The sequence below is a fragment of the Hippoglossus hippoglossus genome, chromosome 18 (genome assembly GCF_009819705.1).
Source record: "Hippoglossus hippoglossus isolate fHipHip1 chromosome 18, fHipHip1.pri, whole genome shotgun sequence".
NCBI classification, from domain to species: Eukaryota; Metazoa; Chordata; class Actinopteri; order Pleuronectiformes; family Pleuronectidae; genus Hippoglossus; species Hippoglossus hippoglossus.
This window is the reverse complement of record NC_047168.1, coordinates 15,554,137-15,578,051: the sequence shown is the minus strand read 5'-3', so window position 1 is coordinate 15,578,051 and position 23,915 is coordinate 15,554,137. Positions and strand designations below refer to the sequence as shown.

The window sequence follows — 23,915 nt, the reverse complement described above, 5'->3', positions numbered from 1 at the left end:
CCTGAAGTCTTTTCAACGTGGAGGTGTGTTTGTGTACGAGCAGCCCGACTCCACCTGAAACGACACCAACAACAATCTGCCACAGCTCCTGAATCAGCTTCAGCTTCATAATGACTCTTACTCCAGTTGTTGACGTCGGCTCAAATAGATTAAAGTAATAATCAGATTGTTTGACAGTAATTTATTTATATTGTAAGGTTTCACCACACTGTGAAAAATAGGTGTCTTTGTTTTGACAAGTGCCAAAACCTACATTTCAAGATTCCTCTTGTGCACGCTGCACATTTCTGCTGAGTCACGCTGTCATTCTTACACAATGTAGAACAGGAAGTGCTTCATTGAAGTATGAAGTTTGTTTCAGATGCTGCTGACCTCATTCCACAGTCTGTCAGCCGTGGAATCTAACACCTCTCCCTGTTCTGTCTTCCCCCACCGTCCTTATCAGAATGGAGTCCATGTGGATCCGGCCAGAATGAACCCGTTTTATGCTTATTACTTGGTACGTACTTTAAAGAGGCGTCTGTTGTAAAACCACATAAGAGATCAACCTTTTGAGTGAATTCCTGACATGTATGTGTTCTACCGTCAGGAGTCGGGCAGCAAAGGTCACGTAACGGAGAGCGTGGAGAGGGAAGCTTCCGAGGGAGCGAACCTGAACAACATCTTCGTCCCTCCACCTGAATTTCAGAGCTCACCTCTGGATCTTCAGCCCGAGATTCACGGAGAGGAACCTGAGAACGACCTGTTCCCGCCCTTCGTTCCCAGCCGCGTAGAAAACCTGCTGCACACAGCGACAGCGACCCGAAAGGAATCTGCCGATGGTCATCATCACGATGAAACCTTAATCTCACCGGACTTATTCAACGTGAACCCGCACTCCGAGAACATCTCCAGAGCCTCGCACTCCGAGGGGGGGGGCTCTCTCCAGGCTGCTGAAGGAGCAGCTCCAGCTGAGGAGCTGAACCTCTTTGTGGATCCTTTCAAATCACCTCCACACAAGGTGGATGATCTGCTCCAGTCTTCACAGCCCAAAGTGGGGAATCCGTTTTATACTGGTTCCACAGATGAGGCAGATTTGTTTCCTACTAAAAGTGGGGAACTTTTCCATATGAGCCACAAACAAGATCCCTCCACCGGAGACTTTGACCTTTTTAACACGTCATACAAGGGAAATCTGGATGTGTTTTCATCTCCATCCACAAACACCTTTGACCCGTTCTCAAGCCCGGTTGAAAGGAATTTATTCCAAGATGTCTCCGGTCTGGACGACCCATTCGGAGCAACTCCTTCAAAACAAGGTGACCCTTTCCAAGAGGTTTCAAATGGGACTCCAGACCTCTTCAGTCCACTTCCCTCCAACAGCAGCACCGGATTCTCTCCACCTTCGCTCAACAGTACCTCAGAAACGAAGCGGGACATGCTGTCGTCTCCAGATCTCTTCAGGGCAACGCCATCAGACTCTCTTCCAGCCATCCAACCAAATTCCTCGAGCAGGTCACATGACCTCGTCCTGACAACGCCTCAGGGAACCAAGCATTCTATTCTTCATCCGACTCCCTTCAGTCAGGCCAGAGGTCTGTCTCCCGCTGAGATGACTCATGTACGTAAGAGGTGTCGTTCAGTATGTAGACAGCTACACAAACCAGTGTTAAATACTCACACACTGGACTTTAACTGGGTGTCTCTAGATCCCAGTGTCACATGATCCGTCGACAGCGTGCGATAAGACACGTTCTGATTTATATCATCTTTTATTTCCTCTTCACGATTCAACTTGCAGCTTCAGTCCTTCAAACGTCCACCGAAGCCACTTCCCCGAAGTCGACCGCAGAGGAAAGAGAAGCCACAGATCCCAGAGCTACCACCAAAACCACAAGTGCCACCCCCCACCTTAAAGCCTGTATGCAAAGAAAAGATTGATCTGTTTTTAGAACCTGGTCTTTAAGCTTTCTGTCCTAACTCTTCTTTGTCTCTCTTGTATCGTGTTCAGGTCGAACCTGAACCCGCTGCTCCTAAAACACCTCCTAAACCAGCTTTCAGGCCGCTGCCTGTTGTTCGCCGCAAACCCAGAACTCCAGTACGTCCGTTAAATTAGATCTAATGAGCACGCAACATTTATAATAATTCAAATAGTCCTGTTTGGAACGTGTGTAGTTATTAGCATACACTGCAGAAAGATCATTTTTCATTAAGTCTCTTTTACAGGAAAGTCAACCAGTGAACTCTGAGAACTACGTCGTCTTGGAGGACATCCTGCTCATTGGACAGGTCCGTCTTCACAACAGAAAACATTAATAAACAGAAGACATTTTGTAAACTTATCTAATGTTTAGCATGAATGACCCAATATTGTGTGTGTGTGTGTGTGTGTGTGTGTGTGTGTGTGTGTGTGTGTTTCTTCCTTGATTAATTACATGTATCTGCATAAAGCTGAAGCTCTATTCAAATCCCCAAACAGGAAATGTGTGTGGAAGACTGGCCTGAGGACAGTCCGCAACTTAACCCTGAATTCAGACCAGTAAGAAATCACTTTAAAGGTTTATTATATGTTCTAGTATATTATCAGTTTCTCACTAATAGTTCAGAATGTCTTTAATGCTGATGAATGTCTCAGCTCATGAATTATATATTTCTTTTCCTTCAAGTCTGGAAGGTTAAGACTGCGGCGAGAGTCCCTGAAGGTAAGAGACGGATCCTTTCTCTAGTTGACACCGTTTGTTTTTAAGTGTAGAAAAAGAAAATATAGAAGCTTGAACTTTCAGGTGAAGATGGACTATGACGGAGGAAGTGGCGAGGACCACGACGCTTCTGGAAATCAGAGCAAGGTAAAATTGGACTCATCACCCAATGATTAACATTAATATATTTTCTAGAGTATAACCTAATGTTTTGTACAAACATCTATTCCAGAAAAGGGACAAGAAGTTCCGAATGTCCCTTCTGTCCAGAAGAGGCACAAAGGTAAGTCAGTGACTGTGAAAGCGTCTCTGCTTTGCGTGTGCACGTGTCCGTACGATGCTTCTGCTCTTTACTCTGCAGGATAAGTTTCCTGACCACACGAAAGAGGGGAGGAGCCGGACACTCACTGCCCCCCAGAGGTCATCCAAGGTAACAGTCCTCGTGTCTGGAGTCCAACTGTCGCTAAGCATTAACACGTCAATGAATTAGAAGATTGTGTTTTGTTTTATTTAAGACAAACAGGCCACCTGCTGCTTTTTCTATTGCAGAGATCGAATAGAAATATAATCTGTTGAGATACATGGAGACAAAAGAACAATGTGCTCAGTTTAAAAGTGAGTGCTTCCATCTCTCAGGAATATTTCTCAGAAGAGCAGCTGGCTGCAGCGGAGAACGAAGATGAACTGAATGGGCTGGACTACAGAGTATGATTTATTATTATCTTCTGATTCTCCATATTTATGAACAGGATTAGTAAATGGAAAATGGTTTCATAATGTTTCTGTCGTTTTCAATCACCAGAAGAAACCTCTGAAGAACAAAGTGACTCAGCTGCTGAGAAGAGCTTCCACCATGTCTGCAGTGCGGGGGGGAAAGAGCGCAAGCGAATATTCACCTAATGAAACAAAGGTTCGTCATCTAAAGTCTGCTACATGTCTTCTATTTAAATGGCCATGATCTTTACACCGTGTTATACATGTGACCGCTTCATCTCAATAATAGAAGTGTAACGTTTTCTCTGTAATTTCTTTAATGAACCTTTTATTTCACGTTTCTGTATCTCTGCTTTATCGCTCTGTGATTTTCTAAACGCTTTTAAATAGTTTCCTATTATTCATTATTAACTTGTAAAGCACCTTGTTAGTGGGTTTGAAAAGTGCTATATAAATCAAATATATTATTATTAATAGTTTGACCATCTGCAGCTCAAACTGTTTGGTTTTATAACTGTATGCATGAGGAAAACTGCAGAAAGCAAATTCATTCACATCCTAACGTCAATGCATTTAAAGGAGTATTAGGTTGGTTTTATTTTGTATATACAACAGTATTAGTTTGTTATTTGCTTTCTTTAGGACAAACGTGAACAGTTTACATTTTGAATGCAGTCTCTCTGTTTACAGGCGACGGTGTTGGGCGACAGTGAAGCTGAGGACGGAGCAGAAGCTCAACATGACGAGGTGAAACAGTTTTACTGCTAAATAACGATAAGTGTTCCAATGCTTAGAATAAAGCAGCTAACTTTCACTACAATAAAGATTTTAATGTTTTTTTAAGCATTTTAAAGGAAAGTCATTTGAATATTGTGACATATATTTTGAAAATACTGTCTTTTGTCTCTCTAGAAGAAAAAAAACAAGATGAAAATGAAGTTTGTGCCACAAAGAGGATTCGCCACCACGGTGCCAAAGGTATCAGACTTTCACCGTTTCCACCGACTTCACTTTATTTCCCACAAGTTTTCATCAAAGTATCATTTCATCATGTGACAGTTTTAAATAAGAAACACTTTAAACACTCGTCAATAAACAACAGTCGAAGGCCTTCGTCCGGAATCAATCAGACTTTATTGATATTTAGTTATTTCCTAAAAACAAAGTGTAACACAAAGAGCTTGACATAGAAACGATCCCACACAATTACACATATACACACATTTATACACACATTTACCCACAAGCACACATACAAAGCAAGGGCTTAATAGAGAACCGAGAAATAAAAGACACCGGCAGAATTAATATCTAAAATACAAAATAGCAAAATGAAATGAAGGAAAATATAAAGAAAATAATGGAATAAGTCCATTTAAAATGTTTTTCTACAGACGGATGATGAAGTGAAAGGTGCGACTGGATACACTCCACAGAAAGGATCAAAGGTAGCATCGTACATTTGAGTGTGTAAAGTGTATTTGTACGATATGTGCTTTGATTGATGACTGCTACATGTAGTAACTGGGTTTTCGATCTCATTCTGCGACGTGTTCTCTTACATCACTCGAAGGGTCGTGCGTTTGAGGACGGAGAAGAGATCAAAGGCTTCAGTCTTCAGTCAACAAGCAAGGTAAAAACAACACTGACTTTCACGACAGCTTTAATGTGTAGTTTAGAGGATTTTATCCGTTTTTTGATACCAGACTGTGTTTGGTACCAACCAATGACTATTTTAGCATATTTTAAACGACATGCTAAACTATGACCTAAAATCGTCCGAAAAATCATAAAAAGTCATAGGTTAGCATGTCGTTCTAAATATGATAAAAAAAGTCATAGGTTAGCATGTCGACTTTTGCATCATTTTTTGGACATCAAATTTGCAATGAAAATTTTTACGTAGCTATATATTTATATTTAAATTCACGTCTCTTACTTTCTTCTCTCATGTTACATCACATTTTTCACGACTCACTATGTCTTGACAATTATTCGACATATTCTTGTCTCTTACACATTTGGACTTTTTTTGTAAATTTTTTTTGCCCTACTTGAAATGACATTTTCACGTGTTACTATACTTTCAAACGTTTTACTTTCATTTAATATATTTTGTAGGCCTCACTATAAGAATTGAGACGACAACAAAATATAACATTTATTTGGGAAAACTTCTGTAAAAAAGACCTAATTTCTTTTAATCCGGGATTTGGAAGAGTGAGTTATTCAGATCATCCTTCACACTGGCTCCAGTGAGCAGCCCCTGGAACACAAACAGTTCAAATATCCACAGTACAGAATGGTATACAACAGATAGCATGTTAGGATGAGTGTATATTATTTTAAGATTCATATTAGGATGTATATATTAGTATTTACATTCTTGAGAAGTTTTATTCTTTACTGTTTGTCAGAAAAAGGGGAAGATATTGTGACAGTTGCTTCTATGCAGCAGGGTTTTCAAAGTAAATGCTCCTGACTTGCCAACCAGGTAATAACTTGTTTGAAATATGTTTCTCAGGGAAGTTTCATGGGCGACAGGAACTTCCAGGAAACAGATGAAGATTTCTATGGATATGAAGACTTCAAACCTGTGAGTTTCTTTTCTCTCAGTTTTGTCATCGAACCTTTTATACCCTGTTTTCACCGATTGGGCTTTTTCCTCCTCATCAATAGAAGAAACCAGCAAAGATGAAATTCCCGCACAAGAGTCATCGAGGCTCGAAGGTAAGTGTGATTTTTTGTCGTGTAGTTTGTCGCTGATTCTGCTGAATTTGTCTTTTTCACTAATTTCTCTGATGCTGTGGTGAATTAGGAGAACGTGCTGGATGAGGCCAGTTCTCAGAGAAAGAAGAGCAGCTTGGATGCGGATGAACTCTACGGGATGGAATACTCCAAACAGGTATTTTATAACTACAACCAGTATTTCATCACTTTGTCACGATACTAATAAACTCTTTGTTGCTCTTATCAGAACAAACCCAAACATAAAGGTTTGAAGACCCTTCAACCCAAAGCTAAGACGAGCTACGCTACAGCCAGACAGAGTGAGACGATGGCACGGAGCTACCACACGCCGCAGCAGGCATCGCATGTACGCTCAACGTTGGTTTGATGCCCGATTATAAACATTATGCATCATTGTAAACTTGAGTTAAACTTGTTCTTCTGGCTTCATCTCTGCAGGACGACTTTGCAGAGGACGAATTCACAGGGAATCTTTCCACGAGTAAAGGAGAGATGTATTACAGTGAACAATATTTAGACGACACCTCCAAACCGGTAGTTCTCTCAACCTGATGTAGAGTTTGTTCTGCGTCTCTATTTAACAATGAAATTGATTGTCAAACCTTTTTTTGTAACAGAAGAAGACACTGAAACTCAAAGGCTTCAAAAAGCACAAGGCCAAGGTTTGTCACTTTAACTCATTTCTGATTGTAAAGACGGACAAGAGGAGCACGAGCTAACTTCTCCTGTTTGTGTTGTTTGTGTTGTTTTGTGTTGTTTTCTCGGCAGAGCAAAGACAGGCCTCCAGAGTGGGAGGATCCACCTGGATTTACGTCGGGTGACTTCATGTCAGAGGCTGCAATGGTTCGTTCACACCTGTCGCCGTGGAAACGTATCGAGTGATCGGCCTAATATTCAGTATTCAATATTCAGTGCACTAATATCTATAGAGCATTAAATAAACATAATCAAGACTTAACTCAATGTATTTAGTTTGTAGTATTTGAACATATTTTAGACCCAGAGGAAACAAACGGTAGTAAAATGTTTCCAGTGTCCTAACGTTAAATAAACATGAATATAATTAAGAGCTGTTGAAAACCAGGTAAACTTGACTGAAGCTAGTTTACTGCATCGTGACTGTATCGTTGGATTGAGCTGTTTTCAAGCAGAGAGTTTTTATCAACAAGGATTTAAACAGGAAACGGTTTTGTCTGAGTTAATCTCCACAAGGTGCTGGTGAGAAAAGCTGTCGTTATCTTCTTCTCTATCGATCCTGATGAGACACTTTCCTGTAGACACGAGGCTGGAGAAGAAACACTAACACTAACAGACGGTGGAGAGAAATGTTTCGGTTTTTAGGATGAATCCTTCTGAGGAAAGTGAAATATTAACAAAGTGCTGTGGATGTGTTCTCTGGCTTCCCCTCGTGCAGGCCGAGTGGATGGCTGCTCAGCAGGATGAACAAGCTATGGCAGGTTTTCAGGATGAATGCGAGGACGGGGTCAGTTTCCTTTTTAACAATATCTTTTTATATTCTGCTCCATGTCCATGTGTCTCCCGTGAACACGTCAAATACTGTTTTTCCTCTTTTGGTCCCAGGACACGGACAGTTTGATGGAGTGGTGGAACACTGTGGAGCGTGAGTCACCGTCGGACTTGTTTAACGAATAGAAACAAAGGCCCGAGGATCATTTTAACGTCACGGACACATGTTGCTTGTTTGTTTTTCAGAGTGGGACGAGTTGCCATCGGACGACGAGAACCGAGTCGTACATGAGGACGAGTCCAGGTACGTTTGTGTTTAGGAATCAGAGCCGGACTGATTTACATTTACTGGTTTTCTCTAATAAAGAAAAGTAATTGAAGCAGTTAAACCTTAAACTTTGTTTGATAACGACATCGTAGGAATCATCAAAGGTCTTTTAACTAAGATTTGATTCTGTTAACTGTTGCCATGGTGATAGGGTGTAACGTGAGGATAACTTACTTTGCTCTACGTGTGTTTGGCTCCCAGGTCTTTCAGCGCCTTGGCGGACAAGGTCCACCGCGGCCTGCGAGTCTTCAACAAGGTCTTCACGGAGCGAGCCGAGGTCCTCTGGCAGTCCATCATCCTGCTCCACGCGATCACTGACGACATCAGCGACTTCCACAAGAAAGCCAAGGTCGCCGGCATCACCACCACCGCTGTGGGAGGGGTGGCGGCCATCGCAGGTCTGGCTCTGGCGCCCTTCACCTTCGGCGCCTCTCTGGTGATTACAGCTGTCGGCGTCGGGGTGGCGACGGCCGGAGGAATCGCTTCAGCCTCGGTAGCCATGTCTGATAACTCCAACAACATGCACGACAGGAAGAAGGTGAGTTGACACTGTGACCTCGAACCCTGGATGTGTACACGTGCAATACGGGAAGAAGTGTTAAGATCGTATATATCGATCTATTGGTATTAACTTTTCCCAAATATCCATGGTCTAGATTTTTTATATTTAACCCAAGGATGTGATATTCCTGACCACCAGGTGGAGATAGCGCTGAAGGAGTACGAAGGTCACCTGCTGGACCTGGGGAAGATCCTCCACTTTATCGATAAGGGCTTGTACAAGCTCCGCGGCCACCCTTTCCTCAGGTCGGGCACCCAGCACTACTCGGAGAACTGGGAGACTCGCAGGGCCGTCCAGATCATCAGCTTGGTCGACTCGCCCGTGATGCGAGCGACGGAGATCACGGACGGGGCCATAGCGTCGGTGCAGGGCCTCTTCAGAGGGATGGACAAGTTCTTCGTCAAAGACTCGCGCGAGCTGAAGAAAGGCTGCAGGAGAGAGGTGGTGGCTCAGATCAAGGATGTGGCAAATGTGCTGAATACGACGGTGGTGGAGCTCAACACCATCAGAGAAGAGCTGCAGGATGCAACAGGAAACGTGTGAGACTCAAGGTGGACACTTTGAGCGTAGATAGCTCTGTAAGATCAACAGCGCCCTCTGCTGGCTAAGTGAATGGTCCCACGTAGAATTACATTAATGTCAGACTCTGGACTTTGTCAGAAATGAGGGTAAATTCCAGTCCGATTCAATAATGTGAAGATTTTAATAATAAAGAGAGGTATTGATTCAGCTTTGGATTCATATGTTTTAACATGTTTTCAGTTCACTGGTGAAAATAACAGGGAACCCTTGATTAGTTTGTATCATGTGATTTTAAAGGGTGTGTGTGTATATGAGGTGTTTCAGATTATAACACTGTGGTCACAGATTTTTAAATGATTTGTCACCTTATGCATGAGCAGCACAAATAATAACAAAATGTATATAAACTCACAAAGATTGAATTTCTCGGAGGGCGACTGCATTGAGTTGTAATGTCGGTGGTTTTTATTATTTTTGTTGAATCTACATTTTGGATATCGGTGTAATGAACTGCAGGTTTGAGACTTGGAAAATATTAAACTGATTTTTAAAAACTGATACTGACATTGTGTTAGTGGATTTACAATTTAACGTTTCGCTCAAATTAGCACATTGATTTGCTGAAATTAAACTTGTTTTTTTGTTCATTAAATAGAAAATGTTACAATATTCCTGTTTAAACAGAGTTATTTATCTTAAATGTATGATTTTATGTCATTGCATCATTATGTAATTGTTTTTTATGTCGGTGTGAAAGAGTTGAACATTATCTTTGTTCAACATAATGTTCATAAAACTTTACTCTTCAATCTTGAAGTATTTTTTTTAAAGGATTTCAGATTAGATTATTTTCTCCTACTTTTTGAATTGAACTATTTAATATCTGCTTTTTCCCATTTGACTATTGAACCCTGAAATATCTGTAAATGTTCTGACGGGTTTTTGTTCCAGTTTTTTCTTCTATATGTTTGATTTTAACAATTTATTACAACATGAGTTTAACAACGAATTAGAAAGAGAAAAGTTTGAGAAACGAGAAGAACATATTTACATGTAAATAACGAGTGAAGAGGCCACGCCCAGTATCACAGCTGATGTGAATGACAGCACAGGAAGGTCAAACTACTCCCAGCTGTGTGTGCGTGTGTTTGTTTGTGTGTTTGTGTGTGTGTATGTGTGTGTGTGTGTGTCACATGCTGTTGACCCTGTGTGTTTCATTGTGTTTCATGAAATCGGACCAGGTGAGTTTCTCTATTCTCACTCAGCTCCGCCTCATCAGGTTCTGGTCAAACCGGTTTGACTCCGTATCTGAAGGAAGTGAAGCTGTGTCGCTTTGACCCTGTTAACATCTGTGTTGTTGTTGTTGTGAGTCCGCACGGAGGTAGGTCCCCGCTCTTCTCATTGTGTTGTTGTGTAGTTTGTGTTTGTACCGGCGACTGTGCGACGTTGTTTAAGAGCGAGACACCAAACTGCGTTCAGAATTCTGCCAATTTAAAGTTTCGTTGTCGTTTGCGAACTAAAACATTTACTGAAGAACTCACAAACCTGTCGCCGGACATTTGGATTCACGTTGTTAAATTCGTCTCCTTCACTTTCACCAGAAACTCACGTGTAGCGTCACGTTTGAACTTTTGTTGGTCGCTGCCTGTACAACTCTCTGCCACTAGCCGGACGCTAAGGCGCAACCACGTGACGCGTCAGATAAAGTGACAATCTAACCAAAACCTGTTCGTACGAAAGACGCAAGTTCAGCCGATTCTTTCAGGAACACCCGAGTTTACACTTCATCACTAAAAATACACCTGACGACGTTTGTAACGCTTAAAATGTGTGTAATACTTTATATTGCTAAATATTTGAACGGAGTTTGGTTCCTGGGCCAGTCAGGAAAAAAGTTAGGATACTATTACACTGAAAACTTTAATTTTGGTTTAATTAAAATCACAAGTTTAGTTAAAAACATTGAGCCGATTTTTACAGTAACACAAAATAACACACAGCTTTAAAACAACATAACTATGAAAAATCTTGAACTTTTCATATGTCTGCAGTTTATATTTTATATTTAATTGAAATCATGTTGAGATGTTTTTATTCAGGCAGAACTGAGTTTATGACTTTTTCTCAACAGTCAAAGTACTGGTGGTATCTTAAATGACCAACATATTGAACAGTTTGGTTTTGACTGCTCTAAAACACTATAATGCTGATAATCACTGCAATGTTCACACAGCTGCCAGTTTATATGAATTAAAATCATGTTTTCTTCTCTTCCTCATGTAAAACACTTCATGTATCGTAGCAATGCACATGTTCAGAAGAGAAAAAGGCTCCACAGCCCAAACGCCAGCGGTGCCACCAAGACCCAGCAAGGAGGTGTGGGGAAAAATACAATATATGAAATAAGATGTTGAGGATATTTAGTGTCTGTGCCGTTAATGGAGGCCTGTTGTTTCCGAGCAGGAGCTGGATCATCCCGTCGCACACAGCCGGAACCCGGAGGATCCAGAGACGACCGCAGCGTCACAGGTGAATAACAATAATCATCATAAAGTATTTTAACTGTTAAATCAGGAGAGGTTCTTCTAATAATAATAAAACTAAAGAAAAAAAAACCAAATGTACATTTTTAAGTCCCTAGATGCAACTGCAGAACCTTGGGGTGCTTTTTCTTTTTAAATCTAGCCAAACATTACTGTCTCCATCGTTCCAGTTTTAAAATCCTGAGTCATCAGTATAAATAAAATGATAAAGTAAACAAACACTGAAGTAAATGTACCAGTGTAAATACAAACAAACAGCTCAGATCAAATCAGGAATTTGCTTTTCGATGCGTTTTAAATGTTCTCTGTAATTTGTTGTCGTAGGAAAACAACAATGAGGTCAAACAGGAACTGAACCGAAAGACCAAGGTGAGGTCATTCTGACTAAATCTGAAACGTGGGGAATTTCTGTGGCTTATACAGAATATTTGAGTATAATCAATCGTTCTGGTGCCTTTTGGAAGACGAGTGTTTATTGTGTCATAATGAATCTGTTTCTATAAACCTCAGAGGACGGGGGTGATGGGGGTGATGCAGCAGGTCAACCCCTTCAAGTCGAGCTCACAGGTACGAAGCAGTTTGAGTCGTCAGTGAAAGTTTAGTGTTGTTTGATTTAACGTGTGTACTCTGCGCAGGTTCCCTCCCGAGTCAACAAAGCTCCGTCGTCTGAGTCACTGGAGCAAGAACCCGACTCCACTCAGGTGAGAGGAAGTCACACATCACACTCGGCTGCTTCCTCTAAAACTCAAATCCTTTCATTCACCTTCAGGACGAAACACCAGAGAGTTGGGTTTTAATTATTATGTACTGAGCTCTGATTGGCTCCTGAACTCGTTACCTCCACCAATCAGATACTTTTTTCATAAACAAAGGATTCATCAAGAACTCCTCAACCAATCATGACATTGAACCAAAGAACCAATTCATTTAGCTTGTTTATTTACATTTTTCACATTTATTTATAATCAAATGTTTTTATATTTGTAATAGAGTATTTTATGTATTTACATTTCACATGTTTAGTTGTGTATAATGTATCTTTGCTTTTTGTCCTGTAGTTTATTATATGAATTGTGTTGTATACGTGATAGAGCCCCACGGACTGATACTGATGTTAGGGAGTAAAATGGTTCCTCAGATGTCGTCGTCAAACTCTTATGGCGAAGGAATGTAACTGAGGCTTAATATTTTAGTTTAACCATAAACTATAGGATAAATAACTATAGATAAAACATATAAACATGAACCCAGATACTGAAAGGTCTGTCCCTGGATATAAAGGCAAAGCCCCTTTCGTACACCGAGGTAGATTCCAGTTTGTTCCGAGTGTAAATACGAGTTTCAGTGCATCTCTGTAAACCCTGTGCCTCAGAGCGCTGGCGTGCTGAAGGGAGCCCTGCAGAAGGTCAACCCGTTCAGATCCAGCTCCCAGGTAACAGCAGCACTGTCTGGACGTCACAAAGGTCACGATGAGACGATGTGTGTCGGATTAACTCACCTGGATTCTGTCTCAGGTTCCTAAAGCTCCTTCTGCCGAGTCCCTGGAACGAGTCCCCGAATCCAATCAGGTGGGAGAGAGGAAGATTTCACTCATTCAGAGTCTTCATCATGTACTTAGACTTACTGTGAAATATTTGAATATAGAACTCTGTATTTATGCCCTGTTATTCTCCAGGTTATTGAGGATATTTCTGAAATTGGATTCACACTAAAAGTAGAGAACTGGAGGTTACAGCAAGTTTTTGTTGGACATTTAATTAAAGAATAAGTTTTCAAAGCAGGACAGTAACTTGCTCTTATGAAACATCTATGATGGTTATTATATTTAACCTGGTGATGCTGTGTTTCAGAATCCTGGTGTGTTGAAAGGAGTCATTCACAAAGTCAACCCCTTCAAGTCTTCAGCTCAGGTACTGATTCTGTAAAATACACATGAAGCACAAGGATATGAGATGATAACTATAACTGCATGTGATCTCCTGATAAGTAATACCTTTATATGTGTGTGTGTGTGGGGGGGGGGGTACTACATGGATTTACACCTATTATCGTATGTGCAGGTTTCAACAAGTTAAATTTAAGATTTATGTCAAGTATGACAGATATGAAGGAATATCAGTCACAGAATTACTTTAAACCATAATTGAAGATAAAGTAGCCGAGTTATTATTAATAATAATATTTTCATGGCATAAAATGCAGCTCAAAGTGCTTTTCATAAAACAGAATAGTCGTTTAAAACAGAAAATATTATAACAGTTAAATATATTAAATCAAAACATAAAAAAAGATTCAACCTATTTTAATCAAAAAAATTTCCATCAAATTCTTCAATTCAGGTTAAATTTTTATTTTTTTTAAGACCCCAAAGAAACCCAGAAAAAATTATGATCAAATTTAAAAAAGCCAAAAGTGACTTAAAGATGCAGCTGCAGAGATTTTGTGATAAATGAATAACAGTGACTGAGACGCAGTATTTAAATACTTATATTTTAATATAATATTCTTACTTTGCAAACAAACCAGAGCTGAAATCAGTTTTCACCCTGGTCACCACGTCTGAGCCTCTGGGGGGCGCTACAGGGCATGGAACTGTCCCAAACATTCTCCATATTTCTTTTACATCAAAAATGAAATATGATTAATGTGAACTGTTTTAAACTTTCTATTACATTCTTTATTGAGTTGTATTTTGTCTAATCTCACAATTAAGGCTTTTTATTCTATTCAGATATTTTTTTATTGAGTCATTAAATATTGTAGAATAAGTACAAACAATATAGAGACGGTGTGAACCAAGTCCCAACAGTTTATGCATTATATTGTACAACTTGTGTTCTTATCAAATGAAGCTTTACCTGCAGAAATAACCAGAAAGAAGTCACAACAAATAATACAAACAGTTCTCTCTCTGCTGTAGATGCCAAAAAGTGATCCTCAGGTCGACTGCACCGACCCACCAGAGGCTGGAAGAGAGGTTCAGGCCAAACAGGTAAATTCTGATGACGAGTGAAAGATGAACTTGAGGTTCTGGATGATTATCCAGAACCTCAAGTTCATCTTTCACTCGTCCAACCGACGGTTTTTTTATTCTTTAGAATCCAGGGATGATTTCAGGAATGATGCAGAAAGTGAATCCTTTCAAATCCTCACAGCCAAAGGTACCAGTTTGAATGAGTATTGATTTAAAAATGATAAATGGCTGTGTAGCGTTTCACACGCTCAGGTTTTCTTACTTGTGTGTGATGTTTCCAGGAACCTCTTCACGGTGACCTCTCCTCCAGCAGCGGAAGCTTAACAGACACTAACAACTTACCAGACAAACAGGTACACAACATGTGCAATAACACACGTTAACACAAAGCACACGTACAACTTCTAGGTTTTTTAACATAGCATCCATTTGTTTAATTCATGTAATTCACCGTTTGGCTTCAGATGAGCTTCACTTCTAAACGCACAATATTTATTATGAAACAGGGTTTTTCTTAAGTTAATCTTCAGAATGTGTAAAATCCGTCTAAATGTGACGTACTCGGTCTTAAATAAGTTGGCTTCTTCCTCCACCACTGTAATTTGTCCCTACTGCCACCAGATGGCAGCAAAGAGAAACCTGACCGAACTATTTCACTTATTCACCGACTCTGAATACTAGACACTCGGTTTACTCCAAAGTGATGAGTTCTATCGCTCCATTCACGTCTCTGACACAACTGTCGGTCAGTTACTGGCTACATATGAATAATATTTAAAGTTTACATGTATTTACCTCTTGCTCCTCGGTCTCCATCTTTTGTATTCTTAGTTTTAACTATTTTTGCTGCTTTTGTTCAAATCACATGCCTCCTTCTTTATGTACAAATGTTCAGTTTGACTCAGGGATACGAATGTGTTGATCTAAGGTCAAAGGTCATTGTGACCTAACTCGTGTAGGAATTCTCAAGCGGAACTTTTTTTGTCTCTGGAGTCTATTGTTTGTCCCCTTGAACATTTCTTCAGTTTCATTAGCTGTCACTTTGACTCAGAGGAGCTTGTTAGATTCCACAGGTAGACTGAAACTGCTCTGCTTAGAGTAAGACCACATTCTAGTTTGATGAACACGTGTTGTACTCTGACGTCTGTTTAACTCTAGAACCCAGGGAAGTTCAAGGGGATGATGCAGAAAGTGAACCCCTTCAAGTCCCACTCACAGGTATCAGCTCCAGAGTTCAGATCAGAGGTAATTGAGACGACTGATAACGAGCTTTGTAAATAAATACAGCTTCACTTTTAAAAAGCATCAACTGTGATCTCTCCGAGCTGCAGACGGAGCCAGTAGACGAGTGTCAGACCGACTCGCTGGTTCCTGCCGGACCCTCGTCACTGAAGACTCAGGTGTGTGTTCAGATCCCGGTGCTAATGGGTTAAACGTCAGTAGCCGCAGAACTGACCTGAGAACATCTGACCCTCGTTATGTCGTTTGCTTTCGTCATCTTTTTCACATTTAAAGACCGAGCTGCTCATGACTCTAGTTTTCCTCCTGTTTCTCCTCAGGAGCATGGGGATCTTCACAGCGACCTCTCGTCCAGCTCTGAGAGCTTGGATGACAGAACCATCGAGAGACATGTAAGACATCGATATCTTCTACCAAACCACATGTAGTCTGTATCGGGGTTATGTATTAACAGTGCACTCATTGTTTTTGGTTTTACTGCCGTGCGAAGATGATACTCTGAGGTAAAACACGCCGTCTCGCCTGAAGAATGCAAAGCATCCGACAAGGTGGAAACGTGACACGAGAAAACTAGTTCTTCATCAGTGTTTGACGTGAGCCAGGAAAAAGCTCCTTACTAAAAGAATGAAACAAACCCGATAATGATGAAAATCGACAGCTTCATAAATGTGTGATCGTGACCTTGTCTGATGCTTTGTTCGAAGCATTTTGTGAAACCGCTGCGTGTGTGAAACCGTCGTAAATAAACTAACCTCCTGACCTTTCCAGTCTATTTGGTACATCGACTCCGACGCCACCTGTGAGGTGACAAATGAGCCCGTGAAGCCAAAGAAACGAACCATGGTATGTAGTCATATTCAAATATCTGCATGCACAGTATTAATACTACTGCTGATGTGTGGTTTGTCTTCTCCAGACTTTCAGAATAAAGAGGATTCTGCCCAGTGCTTTGTTTGGACCTGGAGCAAAGGTACTTTAGCTCGTGGTCCTGCTTCCACTTTAAAATGGGGCTGAGCGATATGAACAAAAATTATATCAAGATATATTATTAAAATGTACTAGTTAATATCAATCCTGATAAATGTCACATCCTTGTCTGCCCATGAAGAAGAGTTTAAAACTATAGCCTTCACTCACTGATCAATACATGCTGGAATATCGTTATTGATAAAAATTAAATTGTGATAATTATTGATATTGTTTTATCACCCAGCCCCAATTAACAAAAACATTTGTCACTATTCCTAATTGGTTCTTTATTTAACTAATGTCATGTTTCTGTTATATTTAGGATTCTGCATCAGACTCTCAGGCCTTAATCGAGGTGAGTAGGAAACACGGCGTGATGTGTAAAGCCCCATTTAAACACACACTTTTCAAAAGTGCTGTAAATTAAGACATAACTAGGAATTCAGATCATTTAAATGGAATAAAACGATAATATACAGTTTCAGTTCCAAGTTTAATGAGGAAAATATGCGAGTGCAGCGTTTCCCACAGACAGTGGGTGCTTGTTGTTCACACGTTATGTTCTCACATGCAAACGTGTTTGCACAGTGTCGTTATGTCACTGTGCAAATAAAACCTATCGCTGCTATAATCAACAACACAGGCTCATATTTTTATAGAGGGTGAGTCATTAGCCGGCCCGTGTTTGCTCGGGACGTTTCTATCTCGGTAGTTTGCTTATTTACACACTGGAAATGTTTTAATTCAAATATCTGGTAGATTATTTCTCCAACGCAAGCAGCCGGATTTTCACAAATCTCTTTATTTCCTACTGACGGGTGCATTTCCCTGAGCTTCAATTACACGAGCAAACTCAATTAAACGACATAATTCATTTTAATTTTACAGAGGAGACTTATCAAATAACAACTGTCTGGTTTATTAGTTCAGTCGACTTCATGTAAACTAGCTGCTGCAGCTTACGTTCAACTTGATCTGGTCTCAGTAAGAAAATTGAACCTTTTCCACTGAAGTTGACGTAAAATACATACGTGTCACACACAAGACAAATCTATTCCTCTGTAATGTGCGTATTGTTTTTAAAAAACTCTTTCAGATAGAACACAGCAGCGGCACATTCTTTTCAATGGCATGCACAGTGCTAGGGGGGTTTTGTTGCTCTGAGCTAAACATTATGTTAAGAATTTCAGTCTTCCAGGTATTTTCAGTAGTTCTACAAGTCTACATACATTTATGCACCTGCTTGTGTTTCTTGAAGACGTTTCACCTCTCGTCCAAACGGCTTCTTCAGTTCTTGAAACTCCTCAGAACAGAAGAAGCCTCTTGGACGAGAGGTGAAACCCAAGCCGGTCCAGTTGTGTATGTAGACTCTTTGCAGAAAGAACAGTGTTGAACTCTGACCCCTGCATGCTCCGACAAGCACCTGCCAGGCCCGATGGAGGAACAGCTGTTATTGTGCAACACACAAGTTTTCTGAATTATGACACAAGCTTTACTACACATTCCGAGACAGGAAGCACGTTGTAGGTGGGGAAGCTCCACGTGTTTTCCTCTGCACCTTTCTACCTGAGAGGTTTTTTAAATGGAAATGCAGAACAATCAGTTCACTGTACTAACAAACACACAACACTCCCCTGTGTGTCACGAAACACATCATTATACAAAAGAAAAACGATAAATTGGAGGCACATGACTCATAAGTTGTGTTAACTACAAGAGGAGCGGCTCAATTACTGAGCTGTAAACAGTTTGTGATTCTAATGAGTTCCGAGCCTTTTCCTCTGTAAACTACCAGACATGAAGCTGTGGAGTCACATCCTGCTCTCTGATAATTTCCTCTTTAATGTTAGTAATTCATTTATCCCTTTTTAAACTTTCACTATTACATTTTCATGTGTCTAATTGAAGCCAATTAGGTGTTGATTGCATTGTGGCATCAAACCACAAAGGTTGATTTGCATTCTGGAAACACAGATTTAATGAAGAGCTGCTGAACGAATGTGTCTCCTCTCTGTTCCAGGAGGTTGTTGAAGTTCAGACTCTAGAAATGGCCGCGGTGCCGGTTCCCGGCGAAGGAACAGCCCTGGACCCTCTGGACGTACGCACCTTATTGTGTCATATTACATCATGTGATGCTCGGAGTGAGATTTAATTTACACACAGAATTATTCCAATTGTTCTTTTGCAGGATGAAGACGGCCTTTTGGATTGGTGGAGGACAGTAGAAGGTACGCTCACAGTTTTAACAGTGTGCCGTTCACTTGAATGGGATCCAGTTTGAAACTTACACTTGTTTTGCCGTGTGTCAGGGTGGGAGGAGTGGAATGCAGCAAACCAGAATGAGGAAGCTGAAGAGTAAGTAAACATTTAGTGACGCGATGTTCCCTTAACGCTGCTTCGTGTATCAACCGAGTCTCGATCTGATACCAGTGCATATAAAAAACAAATGCATTCAAATGAATAACAGCACCTACTTTATTATCTAGTTTGGCAGTCAAAACTGAAATCAAGGAATATTCCTTTAAATATCTCAATACTAAAGTCTTGCATTCAGTACGTCGCCATTTTACTTGAGGGACTTTCCAAATTATATTAATTAAGTAATAAATAAACTGGAGATAACTTCTTCTTCACCGCTCTAAAAACAGAACTTGTGACGAAGAAGTGATTCTCTGTAGCGTAGCATTAGCCAGAGCTAGTTAAGTAAAAGTTTCACATAGATTTATAATAATAATAAAGCTGGTATCAGAACATCTCTTATCAATGTGATGGTAGAATTACTTTTGGTCAATATTAGCTGCATTCCAGTGTTTGTCTTATCTTTTCTTTGTGTCCTTGCCTCAGAGTTGTGGAAGACGCAGCCGATCGTGTCTTCATGGCAGCTCGTCTCTTCGTCCGCTTCTTCAACCAGCGCGGCGCCTCCCTGCAGCAGCGCGTCCTGGAGCTCCTGGGTTTGGCCGATGCAGCCGACAGTTTTCACAAGAAAACCGTCACGGCCAGTGTCGGCGGGGGGGTGGCCAGCGTGGCCGGGTCCATCACCACCATCACCGGCCTCATCCTGGCGCCCTTCACTGCGGGAACCTCCCTCATCGTCACGGCCGTGGGCATTGGCATTGCTACAGCGGGCGGCGTGGCGTCTGCTTCGGCCAACATCACGGACACGGTCCATTCGAAGACGGACCGCAAGAAGGTGGAGAAGATGATCCAGGACTACGAGGAGGAGATGAAGGACATCAAGGAGTGTCTGGAGTTTCTGGAGGTGAGAAGAAAAGGTTTTCAGCTCGACTGTTACACACACAACTTGAATATCTAACCATGTTCGAAGTATGAGAAGTCGACTCACGGTTAAAATGTGTGTAGTGATCATACCAACATTGTTTTTAAGCATGAAGTGCTCCAACTGATTTATGTGAAACAAGTTTTCATGAGGTTCCTCCCTGACGTATTGTTTCTCATCATGTCTCCTCCTCACAGGAGGGGATGGAGACGCTCGAGCAGTGGGACTTTGAGAAATTCGCTGAAACCATCTCAAAAAAACACCTAAACCAGAACGTGAAACACGTGATGAAGGAGGGCGGCCGAGCCGGCAAGGCCTTGGTCATCAACACGGAGAGTCTGATCAGCACGGTTCAGGTCCTCGGCGTTGCAGGCACCGCTGCCAAAGCCGCCCAGGTGATGAGCATCACCACCGGCGTCATGTCGGGTCTCTTCCTGGCGCTCGATGTCTTTTTCCTGGCGAAGGACTCCATGGAACTGAGGAAGGGCGCTAAGACGGACTTTGCAGGAAAAATCCGAGAAGTTTGCAAAGACCTGCAGGACGGACTGCTTCAGCTGAACAACATCAAGGAGCAGCTGCAGAAGACCATGGATGGGATCGAGGTGGAGGTCGACGAAGAGGACGAAGAGCAGCTGAAGTCTGATCTGAAGAAACTCATGGAGCTTGAAGACTGAAGTAATGGTGATTGAAATTCAAACTGAAGTTTCAAAAACAGTGTCAATCCAAAAAGTCTAAGTAGAAAATGGCCTTGTAGTTTTTATAATTATTCCATAACTGTACCAAACCTGCCATGTTATGACGAGAGTATTGAAGTAGCTGCTTTGTAGGACTATATTTTAAATATTTATTAGTTTAATTATTAAACTAGAGGTTACCATATTGTCATTGTGATTATTTAATGTTTCTTTGCAATTAAAGTGTTTCTAACTTATTGCTTTGTCTCTTTTCTATCATAACTCAATTGTGAAAGACAGGAAGTTTTTCGAGCAAAGGAGAATGACAAAGATGTGGCAAGAGCACGAAAGACAAATGTTGAATGGCAACATTATCTGGCTTCAAATCTCCTTTTCGTAAATTCACTCACATCTTGCACATTTCTCCAGTTTTGAACGATCTCTGTTAAGTAAAAGTCCAAATCAGTTAGGGTCTACTACTTATTACTTTCTTGTGGTACGTGAGACTAAGCAAATCTTTCATGGTTGGAAACACAAAGCAGGATTTTGTTTAGAACCCGAGCTGCTGGACAACTCACACGAGACGAATAAGTCAGCTTTAAACATCTGATCCTTCTCATTGTACAAAAGTATCATCCTGCTTTACTGTTCCTTGCTGCAAGGACATCACATGCGTCAAAAGCTAGAACGTGACCCCACTTACCGACTCTACTGCAACGCTGCCATGATGCCATCAGGACGCAGGTGCAGGTCGATACGGTGCAGCAGGGTCCGCTTCAGGACACACCTGGAACCTGGAACCATGGAAAGACTTCATTAGACATCCCGTCTCAACTCTTTACTCAGGTCAATGCTAAAGGTTCATGAGTCTACTGTTGGGCCTCGGCAGAGTAAATGTCCTTTAATCTGATTATAACTTTACTACAGTGTGTTACAAAATTCCTTCATGTTTATTTTGTGCTAGAATAGTTTGCTAAACTATAAATTACCAAAGGAATGCACGGAGCCTTCACAACAGAATGCAAGTGCAGCCATTGGAACGGTATGTTTGTTAACAACCTTGTAAATCTGAACATATGCCAGCTAACATGTTTCTGTCATATCATCTCTACTAATTGTCTTTTGTCCGAACAATCTCTAAAAATACCTCGACCAGTTTGATGCTAATCATACTTTCCCATAACCTCACACCGCCAGTTTACCGAGAAGTTCCCTCTAACGTGACGCATTCACGCTCCCATTTACTGTAATCCAGTAATCAGTGGACGTGATGTGTGTCGGAAAGAATCTGCTGCAGTTATCAAACACATCACATCACGCCCGTGAACAGTCTTTGTTCCATGATGTAAAAAAGGGTAAAACAAAGCACATCTTGATTTGGTTCCTTATTGATGTGATTGTTTTCTAGCGCATTACGTTTTACCTAATTTACCCTGTGAGCATTCGCTAAAGTGATTTATAAAGTTCTTATGAGCGACTGAAACTACTCACAAAAAGTACCCGTTCGCACAAACACATTCCAGCATTGCTTCTTTACACATCACCTCCATTCACATGCTGATGTCATGTTGGCTGGGGCCCGGCATTGAACCACTGACCTACCCATTACGGAAACGACCCACTTGAACTCCTAAGCCACAGCCACACGTTTGTTAGCTTATGTGTAGTATTTGGAAGAGTCCAACAGATATGGATTCATGTGGCAAATGCAGATACTGATTTCCAATGCCTTGATAGATAGATATATCTGAACACAAATATAAAAATAAAACAAATACAACCAAAAATAAAATAAACAATAGAGATAAACCACCATTTGTTAGTGATAAGAAGTTTTCATATCACTAAACAAACATCAATAGCGACATTGGCTCTTTGCTGGGACTGTTGTAGCTCAGAATGAACTTTGATGATGTTCCTGTAGATTCTGTTCTACGCTGATTGTGTCATTATAAGTCAGGTCAACTGTTTGATCCGGACAAACTTATTTATTTATCGACTAAACTTTAAATACAGGAAAAGGCTCATTACGTTCATATGAAGTTTGCTGTACGTGTGAACACCCCGCTCCTCCCTGACAATACGGATGTGGTGAAATACTGTATTTACTCTTCACAAAAGTCAACAAGCGCTGTGTGACGTGGGCTTTAGAAAAGCTTGTCCCTGCGTCTATCATCCATCTGTGGAATGGAGCTCCGTCGTCATGTGGTACAAACGGGTTTAGAGAAGTCTAGATTTAACTTTAAGGGCAGTTTGTGGCCCTGTTGAGTTGCTGGTGTTATATCAGCCTTTTTGTGCCAGTGAGAGTCGGTTAAACAAAACATAAAAGTCTGTATGTAATGCAGTCCAACGCTTACAACATTGTCGTTCTCAAACAAACACATCATTTTTGTAGTTGAGTGTTTCTTCGTGTCACTACATGAATTCCATCCCATGTCTGTCTGGTTGGACTCGACCGTCAGGTTTAGTGATGGTTGCCAATGATACACGGGAGGACAACTGAGAGATAGGAGAGCAAGAACGACATATGATGCCCCAGGTCTGCCAGTTACTTGACTTCCTACTGGGAAACTCAGCACAAACTGGAAGAGCTGCATTTTGTGGCTTTTATTCTTCTTGAAACCGGCTTTAAGGAAACAAAACAACACAATCAGGAAGTGCTCTGATGAATAGTCCACTGTTGCACCTCTTTGCCAAGTCTCAATTCCCTGTAAAGACAGTTTACCATAAATTTATCAAAACACTGATAATTCAATGGTTATAGAAACGTCCACCAATTACCGATAGATGATGTAAAACTAAGTGTTGTATTAAACATTTAGAAATGCCTTGCTGATGAAATCTGCTATACAAACAAACTTGCCTGGCATTACGATAAGTCCGACAGCTTTGAATTGAGCGAACAGAAACTTTGGTGAGCAGCCAGATGTGGTTTGGGAATGAGAGGATGAAATATTTGCAGCTCAACTCCATTCACTGCATGACTTGTTTCAACAACGCTATTATGTTTGGCCCACTTCAATATCACTCACAAAGATTTGAGGGATAACACAGGACATGCAATAAACCATCAGTGAGCCACAAGCAGGGTGTTTTAATTAATGCTGTAACGATATCGGCTAATGTAAGAATATTAAGTCCATAGTGGTCGGGCTCTCGCTGTGGCCCATGCATCTTGGATGTGTTCATTCTGACACGCTCCCTATCTCACCACGAT

At 41.0% G+C, this 23,915-nt stretch overlaps 3 protein-coding genes and 1 long non-coding RNA gene across 6 annotated transcripts in view; 3 read left to right on the top strand and 1 right to left on the bottom strand.

The window, feature by feature from the left end:
• Positions 1-8,702, top strand: part of ndrg2 (NDRG family member 2) — a 32,815-nt gene extending 24,113 nt beyond the window's left edge. The window contains exon 18 of the transcript XR_004616925.1: positions 8,690-8,702. The gene's annotated coding sequence lies outside the window, so the exon portion shown is untranslated. The remainder of the gene's footprint in view (positions 1-8,689) is intronic.
• LOC117779147 lies at positions 1,416-22,345 on the bottom strand. The gene is made up of 3 exons (XR_004616935.1): positions 21,758-22,345; positions 13,350-13,354; positions 1,416-1,427 (listed from the first exon to the last, which is right to left on the bottom strand). It is a non-coding gene; the product is annotated as an uncharacterized LOC117779147 (long non-coding RNA).
• On the top strand, positions 1,420-9,319 carry LOC117779094. Its single transcript, XM_034614959.1, has 27 exons — positions 1,420-1,600; positions 1,781-1,900; positions 1,991-2,077; positions 2,206-2,268; positions 2,459-2,518; positions 2,646-2,681; positions 2,763-2,825; positions 2,911-2,961; positions 3,040-3,108; positions 3,315-3,383; positions 3,481-3,588; positions 4,083-4,139; positions 4,305-4,370; positions 4,787-4,840; positions 4,966-5,025; positions 5,917-5,988; positions 6,072-6,122; positions 6,211-6,297; positions 6,370-6,489; positions 6,582-6,677; positions 6,761-6,805; positions 6,912-6,986; positions 7,558-7,626; positions 7,725-7,764; positions 7,857-7,914; positions 8,140-8,476; positions 8,639-9,319. Exons 1-27 carry the CDS (start codon positions 1,592-1,594, stop codon positions 9,041-9,043), a joined length of 2,427 nt encoding a protein of 808 aa, XP_034470850.1. The 5' UTR covers positions 1,420-1,591; the 3' UTR covers positions 9,044-9,319.
• Positions 10,136-20,950, top strand: si:cabz01007802.1. 3 transcript variants are annotated; one of them, XM_034614974.1, is made up of 23 exons: positions 10,136-10,403; positions 11,325-11,398; positions 11,486-11,551; positions 11,890-11,934; positions 12,076-12,132; positions 12,201-12,266; positions 12,938-12,997; positions 13,080-13,133; positions 13,416-13,475; positions 14,486-14,557; positions 14,664-14,726; positions 14,821-14,892; positions 15,698-15,757; positions 15,871-15,939; positions 16,099-16,170; positions 16,547-16,621; positions 16,695-16,748; positions 17,070-17,102; positions 18,768-18,845; positions 18,936-18,975; positions 19,057-19,102; positions 19,592-20,006; positions 20,222-20,950. In XM_034614974.1, exons 2-23 carry the CDS (start codon positions 11,327-11,329, stop codon positions 20,696-20,698), a joined length of 2,106 nt encoding a protein of 701 aa, XP_034470865.1. In that variant the 5' UTR covers positions 10,136-10,403; positions 11,325-11,326; the 3' UTR covers positions 20,699-20,950. The 3 variants fall into 3 exon arrangements, with proteins under 3 accessions (XP_034470865.1, XP_034470867.1, XP_034470866.1); XM_034614976.1 differs by having other exon boundaries at positions 10,185-10,263; XM_034614975.1 differs by lacking the exon at positions 10,136-10,403 and having other exon boundaries at positions 11,205-11,398.
• Positions 22,346-23,915: the final 1,570 nt, after the last annotated feature.